The sequence below is a fragment of the Eleutherodactylus coqui genome, chromosome 2, assembly GCF_035609145.1.
Source record: "Eleutherodactylus coqui strain aEleCoq1 chromosome 2, aEleCoq1.hap1, whole genome shotgun sequence".
In the NCBI taxonomy this organism is placed as follows: Eukaryota; Metazoa; Chordata; class Amphibia; order Anura; family Eleutherodactylidae; genus Eleutherodactylus; species Eleutherodactylus coqui.
Genome location: NC_089838.1, coordinates 234830864 through 234846051, shown reverse-complemented (window position 1 = coordinate 234846051; position 15188 = coordinate 234830864). Strand labels below are relative to the sequence as shown.

The 15188-nt window shown below is 40.6% G+C and overlaps 2 protein-coding genes across 4 annotated transcripts in view; one reads left to right on the top strand and one right to left on the bottom strand.

The window, feature by feature from the left end:
* FAM227B (family with sequence similarity 227 member B) overlaps window positions 1-5555 on the top strand; it is a 360605-nt gene extending 355050 nt beyond the window's left edge. For both annotated transcript variants that reach the window (XM_066592624.1, XM_066592625.1), the window contains exon 15: window positions 5365-5555. In XM_066592624.1, the coding sequence (XP_066448721.1) occupies window positions 5365-5481 (117 nt within the window). In that variant the 3' untranslated portion in view covers window positions 5482-5555. The remainder of the gene's footprint in view (window positions 1-5364) is intronic.
* Window positions 5546-15188, bottom strand: part of GALK2 (galactokinase 2) — a 170480-nt gene continuing 160837 nt past the window's right edge. For both annotated transcript variants that reach the window (XM_066592626.1, XM_066592627.1), the window contains one exon: window positions 5546-5949. In XM_066592626.1, the coding sequence (XP_066448723.1) occupies window positions 5739-5949 (211 nt within the window). In that variant the 3' untranslated portion in view covers window positions 5546-5738. The remainder of the gene's footprint in view (window positions 5950-15188) is intronic.

Genomic DNA, 15188 nt, shown 5'->3' with positions numbered 1-15188 from the left:
GGCCGCTTGTCTTCTGCATCCAGTTTTTCCCCGCTCGGAGCACCCAGCTGTTATACAGCTGAGCGCTAAGAGCAGGGTTTGGAGAACACAGCTGGACAGCTCTGTTCTTCATACGCAGCCTGTCTTCAGGAAGCAGGATATAGCTTTATCCCGCTGTGAATTCCTGAGAACTGATCGCTGATCTTTCAGACGGCTTAATGAAAACTGCATGATGTCAGTGCAGTTAGACACAACGATTATTGCTCAAAAGATGGCTTTGATTTTTGAGCGAAAATCATTGTGTCTAAAAGGGCCTTTACTTTACTAGCTCCACACGACCAGATTCCCATTGCGGAATCCACAGCAATCCCACGCATTGAAAGGCATGTACTTTCTGTTTTTCTCTCACACTCGTATTGCGTATTCTGCCAGCGGAGGACACTTTGCAGCATGCTGTATTTTGCTGCAGACTTTGCGTGGACGACCTCCATTGAAGTCACTGGAGGCCGTCCAGCACATGGCCCATAAGCAATTAACATTGTGCATGTTTTCCTGCATAGCACCACGATGTGATACTATGCGAGAGACAATTCGCAGCATGTTCCATCTGGCTGCGTGATCTCTCATCGCAGTCCCATTGTCTTCAACAGGGTTCGCGGCAGCAGGCCCAGCCCCATTTAAAGCGGTGGGAGAAACTATGCGTTCCTCTGCTGCAGCCGCGACAACTGTACCAGAGGATCCCTGCATCTCTGAAGTGATGCAAGGCTGTTTTTCTCTGAAATTCACATGGTGGGGAACGCGATATGGGGGCAGGATTCACAACCCCATATTGCGCTCGCCCGTATGAAGTTAGCCTCAGAGTCTCATATCCTATTTTTTCATGCATGGAGCTCTGTGAGTGCTAGGGGTTTTTTTTGTGTAACAAACTGCAGTTTTTATTGGTAGCATTTTGCCCTTTTTTTGATAATTTTTATTGTGGTTTTTTTGGGAGGCAAAATAAGCCATTTGTCCACATTTTTCAGTTTTTGTTGGGTTTTTTTTTTGGGGGGGGGGGGGGGTTGGGGGGTATGTTTTTTGCCATGCGATGCAGGGTTTCCAATTGAAAAAAATGGGATACACTTGCCGCACAGGAGGATCACAAATGTACTGAAGTGATGGAAGGTGTTTTTGACACAAAAACGCTTCACATCTGCAGGGACATTGCACGAGTGCAATATTGGGTCGTGTTTCACGCCCCATATCGATCGCGCTTGGCCATGTGTAGGAAGCCTAACTCTGACATTGATCTCATCTTACCAGGAACAGAAGACTTGACAATGTCATAAGTTTATGATAGCAGGCACATATGTTTATATCATTAATTTAGTTTTTTTTTTTTAAACTTTAACAAGAAAGTTATATAGTGATGAATTAAAGGTTATGCCCAATTCAAGATTTGCATTAAAATCAGGATGTTCAATAAAATAGGATATTTTCAGAATTATCGGCCTTCATCTATGAATACTATTTTACTCTTTACATGTAACAATAATAAAATTTGAGTTGTTTTTGTAAATATATTGCATTAATTCATTTTAGATTTTCACTGACCCTATACTTTACTACTGAGCTGCTTTCACGATTCTGCTCAAGTCAGGATTAATGCAATATGTAAAATGTGTGATGAGCTGGACATGTGCTGTAATCACCCAAGGCATACCTAGTACATCATGTCATGGTTGCTTCATAATTACTAGTGATAGACTAAGTACACCATAGGTACTACCTCTAATAATGTGAGGAGAATCACAGCCAGCGGCCACCAGACATAAATTACATTTACCGGCATCAAATATTTTCCAAAAACCAATGAACTTACATTTTAGATATTCAAGGTCAAAGTTTACATCATGTGACCATGAAATGAAGAATGTAATATTTTGTTATAAAACTATTTGTATAATGTAAAGTGTTCTCTATTAGCTTCTAAACAAGTTCTATGGTAATTAGAAGATATGAATGTTTTTTGTTGAACTGGTAAGCGTAAATGGAACATTTTTATGGGCCCAAATAACACAAGTACATAAGCCATATATCTACTGTTGATGCTATTTAACATATGACACAAAATAAGTGGCGGGTGGAGTCCAAGAGTAGACAAAGGTGACTTCTGCTAAGATATAGCTGCTGACAATTTGTACAAGTTATATAAAATACTAATATATGGGCAAACATGTAGACAAAAAAAAAGACATTTTGGATAGAATCAAGACCAACCAAAATTAGCACATCTTGTTTCAGAAGTATTTTTTTCTCTATACGTTTGAGATGAATAACATTAATAGGCTTAGTCCCTTCATTCTCGAGTTATTGTTCATTGTTTTTTTGCATGCCTGGCTTACAAAAGCTATGACTTTTTTTATTTTTCCATCAAGATAACCATAGGAGGGCTTGTTTTTTTAGCGGGATAAATTAAATTTTTTAATGGTACCATTTAATCCACCATATAATGTACAGAAAAACGTTTAAGTGGATGAAACAAAAAGAAAATGGAATTATGCTATTGTTCTTTGGCTTTAGTTTTTATATTGTTCATAGTGTGGTAAAAATAATGTTAACTTTATTCTGTGGATCAGTATAATTTTGCCCATACCAAACCTATATAGTTTTTATGTTTTACTCCGTTGCGATGGTGCAACGGGTGGGAGGTATCTAACGGCTTAGATGCTGCAGTCAGCATTGACTGCATCTAAGCTGTTAAACAGCGATGATTGGAGCTTGTAATGAAGCCAGCCAAAGTTGGAGAAGATGGTAAACGTTTTTGGCTGCAACTTCTTTTGAAGTGGCCAAGCTGGGGTGCAAAGTCTAAGTCCTCTGGTTTTCACCTTCGCTACCAAAAAGAGATAGGCTTTGCTGCAGAGAGATCCCTTGGTCATGAGCCCCAGAATGGTCTGCAGTTGGCAGCCAGATGCAGCAGCGACAGCAGAAGAGGGCATGATGACTAGATTGGTGAGAAGACATGTTACAGGATGGTTATGAGGATACAGGTTGGATAGCAGCCTAGGAGATAGCTGAGGATAGGCACCAGAAGAGCAATAGAACCAGGTGAAATATGAAAGGGGTTTCCCATGACTTAAAATTGCTTCACAACCATTCTGTACTTCCTGGTTGCTGCTGACCAGGACATGTGACTGCTGCAGCCAATCGCTGCTTTGTGAAGGTGCAGTGAATGGCTGCAGGAGTCTCCTATCCTGGTCAACAGCAACCCGAAAGGACAGAATGGTTGTGAAGCAATTTTAAGTCATTGGAAAATCATTTTAAAGAGTGAAACAGAAGCAGAGTCATTAGCAGCCATGAGTCAGAGTCAGGAAGGAACTACAATTACCAGAAATCGCAATCCAAACAAATTATGAACACAGTAGCTTGAGGCACAGACCATAGGATTACAGGGCCAGATAAGAGAGGTATGAGGAAGCTGCACTGTTAACTGTCATAGAACTGACATCCAGGCCCTCATTGAAGAAAACATGGTATTTATAGAACTTGAAAAACACAGCTGCATTGCTGCAAAAATCAGAACCAGAGTAAAGTACATTGCTCGGCTATCTCTGGCAACCCCATGGAGATGAATGGAGCAGCAGGATGCATGCTTGGCCGCTAAATCATTTATAAGGGGTAACACAGAACCCCAGTTCTCATGATTGATGGGGGTCCTAGCAGTTGGGTCTCTACTGATTAAACACTAATTCTCTAGTCTGTGGATAAGTTTAAATCATGCAGCAACCCTTTTAGTCTTGCTTGGGGCTATCTAACTACATATAATATCTTAATGACACAATTAAGCTATGTTCCCTTTTTCAGACACTTACCAAAAGTGTCTACCAAGGCACAAAAAAGTGTTTAAGTGGGATAATAAATGTGGCATATGGCATTTGCACAATTTTTTTGGTGCATTACAAGCTAGAATTCTGATACACTGGCATTAGTAAATCTGGCACTACGTATATATCAAACACCAAACAGTAAAGTAGCAATGGGAAAGTGTAACAAGAAAATAGGAAAAGAAATAGAGAGTCAATGCTTCCTATTAATCAGTTCCACCGCTGTGATGTAGAGTAAATGTAGGTCATGGAACCAAAATACTACCAATGAAAACTACATCTTGTCCTGCTAAAAACAAGCCCTCATACAACTACAACGGAAAAATTAAAACGTTATGACTCTTGAAATGCGGCAACATAAACAATACATTTTTTTTGCATGAGATGTGCTAGTATTATTCAAAAGTAGTAAAACATAAAAAAAACTACACATTTGTCCAACCACCATAACCTAAATACTCAAAATACACAGTATAAAAAAAGAATTGAGTAGGTACAGTTGTTTCCCTTTGCAAACCAAAAACAAATTAATGTAATAGTTTGAGATTAAAAGAACTAAACAACCTACTTTACTTGTCACAAGGATTACAGGACTTGATGTGAATTCACCATTTTGCTACGGATTTGGGTCTAAGGGATTGCGAGTTCTTCCCATAGAACATCTGCAATGAGGTGTGAACTCTCTCAGGGAATTCCAGGATCGTTCTCCCATAGAATTCTAAAAGACCTTAAGGCCCTGTCCACGGCTGAAGCGGAATATCGCTAGCGATATTCCGCCGCGGGGGAGGAGAGGGGAGCACTGACAGGTCTCCAAGGTGAGCCTCTCTGGTAGATAGGCTCACCGTGGAGAATCGTGGCAATTGCAGCATGCCACGATTTAAATCGCTATGATTCTCCGCTTGTGGATGCCGGAACAGTGCTTTTCATAGCAACCCTATGGAAAGCTTCACAGAGTGTGATCTGTGGGCGATTTATCGCGAGCGGATCATTGCCCGTGGACAGGCAGCCTAAGAAAGTTGGGAGCCATACATGGCTTATCAGAGGAGACAGAAGACAAGGGTCTGGTGACAGTCGAGCTTAGCTTTTAGGTCATATGTCTGATAGTGAAGCTCAACTTATCTTCATTATATAGAAGATCATGCTACCATACTGAAACTGCTTCATTTTTTGGTGGCAGATGGCTACATGCATTCCCTGTTCATGCTGATGCAGAACAAAGCTGCTTACCTGGAATGTTGTGCTATGTTTGGTTACAGCACATCATCTTTTATTTGGTCAGTAATCAGTGTTGGGCCCAAGCGCATTTATTTTTCAATGGAACCTCCTCTAAGTCCCCTGGTAGCCACACAAAAGATTCTTCCCTGTTGTGCTATGTATATAAACATATTTCCTCACGAATCAAACGACTTATCATAAATGTTATTGATTTTATGGCTGTACGCATGTCTTATGGTTGACTTTCAAGATTTATGTTGTATGTATCAATTTACTTCATAAACTTCTTGTTTTTCCTCCTTATAAATAGCAAAAGATGTCGTTTTCCAGTAAACTGTTCAGGAAAAAGGATTTGACCATACAAGATATTCTTGATGATGACAACGAATGTGAACCAGCTACTGAGCAGACATTCATAATGCTTTAAAGCTTTTATGTTGAGGCGAACTTCCATTATGTCATTTATTGTTGCATTTTTAAATAATAAAAGATTTGAAATTATTTCCAGTTTTATTACAGTGAGGTTTCCAAAATATGCTATTAATCATGTCTGTATAAGTAATCTTCAGTGTGCAGGTCAACATCAGATTCTAGGCCTTTACTTATGAATATCGCAGCGTTACGTCTACCATCAGTATATATTTCACTAAACAACGGAAAACTCTCACACCTATTACACACTCTTCACTTTTTCTCCACCATTACCATTGCTCCTCTTCCAGGCTTTGTGGCAAACAGGTTCTGTTTCTGCAGTGCTGCTCGACGACTATCAGTTTTGTAATACATTTCTTGTACATTAGTTAGAAACATATCCAGCCTGTCAACAGGGACCATGGAAACAGTGCAACCTCCCCATCCAGCCCCAGTCAGTCGAGATCCAATGGCACCAGATTTCCTAGAAGGAAATGATATGAATTTAGATTTTTCTTTATTTTTGTTTCTGAAGTAAAAAATCATAGCCTGTTAGCTGACAAACCTGCACATGTAAGCCAGGAAATGTTCTTCACAAATGAAGCTACAAACCATGTCTATTTACCTACTTCCATTCTGTCACCAGGTATTTTACAACTCATTGAATGGTAACTAATCTTTGAATATCTAGTGAACAGAAACATATATTCTGAACATTCATTTAAATAATGAATCAAATAGTAACAGCTTCCAAAAATATGTCAGTTAATTAAAACCGACACACTACCACTACCTAGTGGAAGTGCCCTCAAGAAATTAGAGTCATTGTATGTCACTGGCACTGAACTACAGCTCCCAGCACCCACTAGATGGCAAAGAAACCTAGAATAGTTGCCAAACCACAGAGGGAGATTTCATAGTTGCCTAATCCTGAATTAGAACATCCGCTATATTGCATGACGCGCAGAGTCTTAAATGTCAAAGTGAATCACTTTGGCATTTTCAGATCTCTAAAAGTACAAGTATTACGTTTGAGGAGTCCCAGAAGACACAGGAGGCTGTCACTGTTCTCTCATAAAATAAAGATACATTGCCAAATTATACTAAAAGCAATCAGGACCAAAAGGGAGAATTTACAAAACAAGGCTGCACAGTTATTTATACAAAACGTAACTTACTGAAAAGAAGAGACAAAACAGAAACTCTTCAGATTATACTGTGCAAAAGTTTTAGACAGGTGTGGAAAACCTGTTTCAAAGTCAGAATGCCTTCAAAAATAGAAGTGTTCACACCTGCGATTTCAGGGTTTTCTCTCTCTGCTTCGTTTTGGGGGAGAGAAACGGAAATAAAATTGAAAAACTGATCCTTTTTTTCCTCATTGATTTCAATGGGGTTTCAAGCAAATGGAAAAGCTTCCGTTTGCTTCCATTCCATCAAGTTTCCTTATTTTTGGGACAGAAAATTGCGCAGTCTGCGCCATTATTTTTCCGTCCAAAAAACAGAAACCTGAAGAAATGGAAGCCTTTCAGTTTACGCTCTTTTTATTTATTTTATTAAACCCCACTGAAATTTGGTTTCTATAACAGTTTCTCTCCTTAAAAAATAGAGCAGAGAGATGGAAAGCCTGAACTGAGCCCCAAAGGAGGTGTGAAAGCAGCCTTAAATAGTTTATTTTATCAACAAAATGCTTAATTAATCAATCAGACAGAACCGTAAATCAAATCAATATTTGGTTGTACCACTATTTGCCTTTAAAACATCATCAATTCCTATTGGTACACTTGCACACAGTTTTTAAAGAAACTCCGCAAGGAAGTTCACCCTGAAACGCGTATCTTATGCTGGTTTTTAATTCAGTTCATCTAATAAAAGAGAAGTTAGATATTACATTTTACTGTCCCACTACCTTTTCTGGAGAGTTGTGCCTATTCATTTTTTCTCTTTGGATTTTCATGTATCTGGCGTGCCAGCCATTGGTGGGTTTTTCTGGTTGGTAGCACCTCCACAATTCATCTCATTTTCGCAACCCTCTCTAAGGCTTTTGATCTCTAGATATGTATCTGGGATCCAGGCCTCCGATACCATCGGGTTTGCTGCATGCCTCTTCCTTCCTCCCAGTAATCTGTCAACCTGATCAGCAATATGTTAAACTCGAGTGCCAGGACAACACACTATTCGACCCACCTGGTTTTTGTGTAAGATTGCCCTGTCTGTCCCCCTAATAATTAAGTACCCCACTACCAGGACCTGTCTAGCCTGGCCTTTGCTCCTATTCCCCTTCTTACTGGAGCAGACATATCCCTGGCGGTCAGAGGGCAATCATGAAATGGCATTCCCTTCATCTGCCAACTTTGCAAACTTGTTGGGGTGTGCCAGTTCAGGACTAGCCTCTCTAGCACTCTTTCCTCTACCCCCTTCTATTACCAAGCTATCTGTCTAATCATCCTGCACTCCCATACTTCTATCCACCCCAGCGAGTATCCACTCAGTGAGCAGCTAACCCCTTTCCAGGTTGCCAGCTGCACATCTAGATCCAGGATCTTGGCTTCCAAATGTGCAACGTGCTTTCAATTCGTACAGCATTATGCACCCACAAACGGCTGTTCAAGGACTGCATATATGGCACTGGGCAACATTGTCAAGCACCGATCACATTCTAAATGGGAATGGTAAAGATAAAAATCAAGTAATAAAGTAATTTATACAAGTAAAAATTAACAATAAATAGAAAAAAGTGACTCCTTTCTAATATCCCTCAACTTTAAGTCACACACTTAAAACAATCACACTTGAAATCAAGCACACATCACCACGCTCCAAGAGTTGCACTGTTGTTTGGTTTAAATAGCTATCAGCAGCAGTAGCTGCTGCAATGAATCCTCTGTTTGGAAAGGATGCAGCAAGTTCAGCATGTGCAATTTACGAGATCTTAATTAGGTAACCCAGCCCCTTATAAATCACTTGTACAGGGCATTAGAGATTGAACACACTACAAAACTCTATGTGCTTTTTAAATGTAACCAAATATGTGTTTTTTTTATCAACTCGTGTTTCATTGGATTTTTTAACATATAATAAGAGAACAAATAAATTACATATTGCAAAATTTGCAATACACAGTTTACAGCCCACAGCCTTAATATACACAATCAAGTAAGTCAACATGTGGTCCACATTCCAACATATAATAGGACCTGGATATGGTGTTGACTGGCTAACTTGTATGAATCCGATCATGCACATGTCCGCGTGGGTGGGAGAGTATACCTCTGCTCGGTATGCGCAAATTGGGTTGTGTTGGTCCCATCAATTATCTTGTGCAGGGCGTGAGCTCAATATATGTGTTTTTAAATATAAGAATGTAATCCTCCAATGTCCCCCCTCAGCACAATGTATTAAACTCTAGGCAACACAAATATAGCTACAATGTATAAGCTATAGGACCACAGTGACAGGATATAAAAGACATAAATAAATACAAATAAGCAGAAATTCCACACGATTTTAGGTCACACACACTTAAAGCCACCACTCAAAAAACTCATGCACATGTCGCAACACTCCAATAATTACTCTGGTTTAAAAGGCCATCAGCAGCAGTAACTCCTGCAATGAACCCTCTGTTTGGAAGGAACTAAAAATTCAAGACACTATATGCAATGATATGGTATGCAGGTTTCAAAAGCAGAGTCGATGAAGCACAGACTGCTCCAAAAAAGTATGAATAGTTGAATGCTCAAAAAAATGCAGGAATTGAACACGTGAATATTGTGAACACTATCTTTGTTGATCCCTATCAGTCATATGTGTGACTTTATTCTAAATAGTCTTCAGCAATCCTGTGTGGTGTTAATTGGAGTGTAGCCAGGTAGGTGTTCATTTTTCACAGGTGCTTATGGGGTTGCAATTTGGTTTGCTGCTATATACAGATGCTTAGTTGTATGACACACTAAATTTCCTGAGGAAGTCATATAAATGCAGCTAATACGCATGGAGTTGGCTCATACTATGGGCAATGGTAACCTGGCAATTTTAGCCTATATTATTCATGAATATTTTGGAGCAATCTATAGTAGTTAGATTCTGTTTTTGTGACCTCTATAGCATAACATTGCATCTAGCCTCCAGGATTTAGATATGCTTACCTCAGCACTTTTTTATACGATTGCACTTTAGCCATTTGGTATACTAATGTCTTGGTGTGTGTATTTACCAGTAGTATCTTTGGGTAATTATTTTTGATCGGACTGTGTTTGCTTCCTATATAAGCTGTCTCCTATTTTGAGAGCTGTTTGTAGTTGCCGATTACTCTATTGGTTGTACATCAGCCAGAAAAGTTTTGAGGTTTCCTTTCAAACGTTTTATATGCATCATACTATAATGAAGACTGTCTTTGACAGTGTTTTATTTGTTAAGTGGTGTGTGTTGTTTTTTTGGATGTATTTTTTGTTTTGTGAAAAATAAACTATTAACACCTCAGTTTTTCAAAGCATTCTTACTTTGCAGCATTTTTTCCACACCTGTCTAAAAGTTTGCACAGTACTTTATCTTCAAAATCAAATTGATTTAAAAGAGATCTTAAGTAATAAATATAGGGAAGCTAGATATTCAATATTTCCTCTAAATATACACAAACACACCCACTACAGATTGTATTATTAATTACATCTGACTAAAATGGGTTAACTTAAAAGGGTCCTGATCAGTGGGGCCCCACCACTGGGACCACCACCAATCTAGAGAAGGAGGTCCCAAAAGTCCTCACACGAATGGAATGGCGGTCGAGCAAGCACACCAGCATTTTATTTCAATGGGTCTGCCGGAAGAAGCAAAGTTTTTGAAATGGACTATCTCTGGTGGTCCCATTGAAATGAATAGTAGTTTGCTACAATGTTACATGCCCACTATAGTGTTGAAAGTGCTTTCCACATGACAGTTGTCTTAACTCAATGAAACACAACTACCTTTACTTGGATTCTACTTGCGTCTTACAGCAACTGTGTGCAATAACAGTCCTTCTGTATGTGGACGGAAATACCACATATGTTTTGGATTGGCTACTCAATGAAAATTTCACATCATTAGTTGCAAATTGGTGCGTATCGTTCTCTTAATACTTGCATGGAAATTTGACAGGCTGCACACATCCATCCTGTTTTTTTTTTTTTGCTCAGCCCCACCTAAAAAAGTTGTGGAGACGGTGTAAAAAGCTGCAAATCACGAAGTGCACCATAATTTGCGACTTTTGAATGCCTTAACGTTGGCGTATAAATCTTAACACATATACCCACTGTCTTTGCTAGTCTGTTTGTATGGTATGTTAAGACTTTTCTAAAATTCTTCAATAGTACTATAGAGGAAATCACACCTGGAACAAATCTATCTGTAAATTACATTTTTAAAACGTTTTCATTAGGATTACACATTATAAGAAAATGCACTTGATTCAGAGATTTCAAGAATCTTCAAGTTTTAACTATCTTATGCCATCAGCAATATTTACATAAAACATTCCTTATGCATTTTGTTTTGTAAAAGTAGCACTGTGGCATGAGACAGGGCTAGCCGCAACAGACGGGGCTTGTGCATGCTGGATCACCGCTGTTTACAAATCTGCTCTTTGCTGGTCTAACTTCCAGTAACCCTAGCTACTCTGGTTAGATTCTGCGTGCTACCTTCTTGTTATTTGGAAATTAGATGCAGTTTGGACAGCTCTCATATTCTTCCCCTCATTATTTTGCCTGAATCAAAATTGTTTTGGTTTTTTAACGTGATTCAATTTAGAAAAGGGAAAATATGTTTATGCTGTTTTTCTGTCACAAAAGTGAGACTAAGATACTAATTCATACAATAACAAATTAATTTTTCCAAATCCGCCAGGTGCATTAAATTCCTAAAAATATTTCTACATCAGCCATGGTACCTTGAGCGCTAATATCCATTGCTGACATACTTTCCCGCTTTTCTTTTATTTTGGCTCCCTTGGCGATCCTAACTCTCTTTGTTCAAATTAAACACTTTGTAATGATTTTTGAGAACGGCCCACAATTTTAGTAAGTTTTCTAGTTGACATCACTTATAAGACCTTGTGTTAGTATAAAAGGGTGGTGTCTGGTATAGAATTTCTCCTTACTTTGTCCCCCAGTGGCTTGGTTTTTAGTTTGCCAAAGGGATACTTGGTGCAGTACTATAGTTTTATTCCCATCAGGAAAATCATTGCAATTTTTATGAAAACATCTGACTGTTAGTTCATTCCTTTCTTATTATGTTTCATGTCCAGCATGAATATATAAAATACATAGATGAGTAATTTTCTTCTTACTAAATGGTTAAGACATATTTAAATACAGTCCGTTCACAATGCATTTTCAAAGTACAGGGTGAGCACTGAAGCGCTCCTTGATTTCCAACAGACATAGAATGTAAATCAAGGACTGTTTTTTGCTTACCCGGTGTCTTCCAATAACGCATTGTAAAGTAGTGACAATGTCTGTGTAATTTCAGATGAAATCATATGTCAGCACCATTTTCCAGTAACCTCAGGCCGTTAGACCTTTCAAAAGTTTTCTTTTTATATTTTTTTAGTTATGGTTAAAGGAATTCATAAACTCCATTTTAACTCCTTGTGCCTTATTTTCCAGTGAACGGATTTTAGAGGAAGCAGTAGTAAAATGAGAAGTCTGGTGAATTATGAACGTAATTTTATTTTTTACCTTCAGTACATTTATCTACACTGAATGGCCACCTTATAAATACCTGCTCTTTCACGATTGGAGCTTCTCTGTATGGAATTATACACATGACCGCAGAGTGCAACATAAAAACAAGTGAGCAGGTTTTCTGTGGATCCAGTTTTAGAGTGAATCCACCCATATTAGAATAGGAAAGTCAAGTGATCTGAGCTACTTCAAACTAGGCATGGTCATCCGGCTAGACTAGCTTGGGCTAATGTTTCAGAAATTGCCAACCTTGTAAGGTTTTCTCAGGCAAAGGTGTCGAGAGTGTAATGAGAGTGGTGTGAATGAGGGAAAACATTAAGCAAAACGGGATCCTGTTTACATAAGCTACTTGTCGAATAGGGGGCAGAGGAAGATGTCAAGAATCATTCTGGTGCTCCAATTAATATGTCTGAATGCACAATTCGTAGTTCCTCATCACAGATGGGCTATAATAGTAGACAACCAGTTTGTATGTCATTGCTGTCTTAGGGAAACAGAAAAGCAAGACTTCAGTAGCAAGAGCACTAAAATTGGATAACTGAGCGGTGATGAGATGAATCCAGATTTCTGTTGCACCATGCTGAATGTGGCACAAGCACCATAAATCCTTCTCCTCAGCTTGTGAGAGCATGTCAACTACAAAAAGCTTCCTGTCTGCATGGGCCAATATTCCTGCAGAAAAATTTAAATCCCCAATGGAATCTATGCCCCAATGACTTGCTGTGGTTCTGACGGCCAAATTAGGTCCCACATGTTACTAGATGGATGTTTCTAATAAATTAGCCATTTAGTCTGTCTATGTGGCAGTCAGCTAGACTCAAATACAGCAGGACTAAAGATTCGAATAAATAAACTTATAATGAATATTATTCCACAAAATTGTTAATAAATCTGCTCAGCTTTTGCTCTTTATTACGCAAGGGATAATATTTAGAGATGAGCGAGCACCAAAATGCTCGGGTGCTCGTTACTCGGGACGAAAATTTCGCGATGCTCGAGGGTTCGTTTCGAACAACGAACCCCATTGAAGTCAATGGGCGACCCGAGCATTTTTGTATATCGCCGATGCTCGCTAAGGTTTCCATTTGTGAAAATCTGGGCAATTCAAGAAAGTGATGGGAACGACACAGCAACGGATAGGGCAGGCGAGGGGCTACATGTTGGGCTGCATCTCAAGTTCCCAGATCCCACTATTAAGCCACAATAGCGGCAAGAGTGGGCCCCCCCCTCCCAACAATTTTTACTTCTGAAAAGCCCTCATTAGCAATGCATACCTTAGCTAAGCACCACACTACCTCCAACAAAGCACAATCACTGCCTGCATGACACTCCGCTGCCACTTCTCCTGGGTTACATGCTGCCCAACCCCCCCCCCGCCCCGCGCGCGCGCGCACGACCTAGTGTCCACAGCACACACCAAAGTGTCCCTGCGCAGCCTTCAGCTGCCCTCATGCCACGCCACCCTCATGTCTATTTATAAGTGCGTCTGCCATGAGGAGGAACCGCAGGCACACACTGCAGAGGGTTGGCACGGCTAGGCAGCGACCCTCTTTAAAAGGGGCAGGACGATAGCCCACAATGCTGTACAGAGGCAGTGAGAAATATAATACTGTGTCACCGCCATCAGGAGCTGCACACGTGGGCATAGCAATGGGGAACCTATGTGCCACACACTATTCATTCTGTCAAGGTGTCTGCATGCCCCAGTCAGACCGTGGTTTTTTATAAATAGTCACAGGCAGGTACAACTCCGCAATGGGAATTCCGTGTGCACCCACAGCATGGGTGGCTCCCTGGAACCCACCGGCTGTACATAAATGTATCCCATTGAAGTGCCCTGAACAGCAGAGCTAAGGTCAGATTAAATGCAGGTGGGCTTCGGCCCACACTGCATTCCCCAACCTGACCAGGGTTTTTAATTCATAGACACAGGCAGGTACAACTCCCTATTGTGAAGTCCCTGTGGACCGACAGCATGGGTGGGTGCCAGGAAGCCACCGGCGGCACATAAATATATCCCATTGCATTGCCCATCACAGCTGAGGTAATGTCATGTTTAATGCAGGTGGGCTACGGCCCACACTGCATGCCCCAGTCAGACTGGGGTTCTTTAGAAGTGGACACATGCAGTTACAACTCCGTGTGGACCGACAGCATGGGTGGCTCCCTGGAACCCACCGGCGGTACATAAATATATCCCATTGCAGTGCCCAGCACAGCTGAGGTATCGTCAGCTTTAATGCAGGTGGGCAAAAAATTAATTGGATTACACTGTAGGCGAGGGCCCCAAAAAATTGGTGTACGAACAGTACTAATGTACCTCAGAAAAATTCCCCATGCCCAACCAAGAGGGCAGGTGAAACCCATTAATCGCTTTGGTTAATGTGGCTTAATTTGTAACTAGGCCTGGAGGCAGCGCAGTTAAAATAAAAATTGGTTCAGGTGCAAGTTTCAACGCTTTAATGAGCATTGAAACGTATAAAAATTGTTTACAAAAATTATCTGACTGAGCCTTGTGGGCCTAAGAAAAATTGCCTGTTCGGCATGATTACGTGAGGTTTCAGGAGGAGGAGCAGGAGGAGGAGGATGAATATAATACACAGATTGATGAAGCAAAAATGTCCCCGTTTTTGATGGTGATAGAGAACGATGCTTCCATCCGCGGGTGCAGCCTACGTATTGCTTAGGTATCGCTGCTGTCCGCTGGTGGAGAAGAGAAGTCTGTGGAAATCCAGGCTTTGTTCATCTTGATGAGTGTAAGCCTGTCGGCACTGTTGGTTGACAGGCGGGTACGCTTATCTGTGATGATTCCCCCAGCTGCACTAAACACCCTCTCTGACAAGACGCTAGCCGCAGGACAAGCAAGCACCTCCAGGGCATACAGCGCGAGTTCAGGCCACGTGTCCAGCTTCGACACCCAGTAGTTGTAGGGGGCAGAGGCGTCACGGTGACGGTCGTGCGATCGGCTACGTACTCCCTCACCATCCTTTTACAGTGCTCCCGC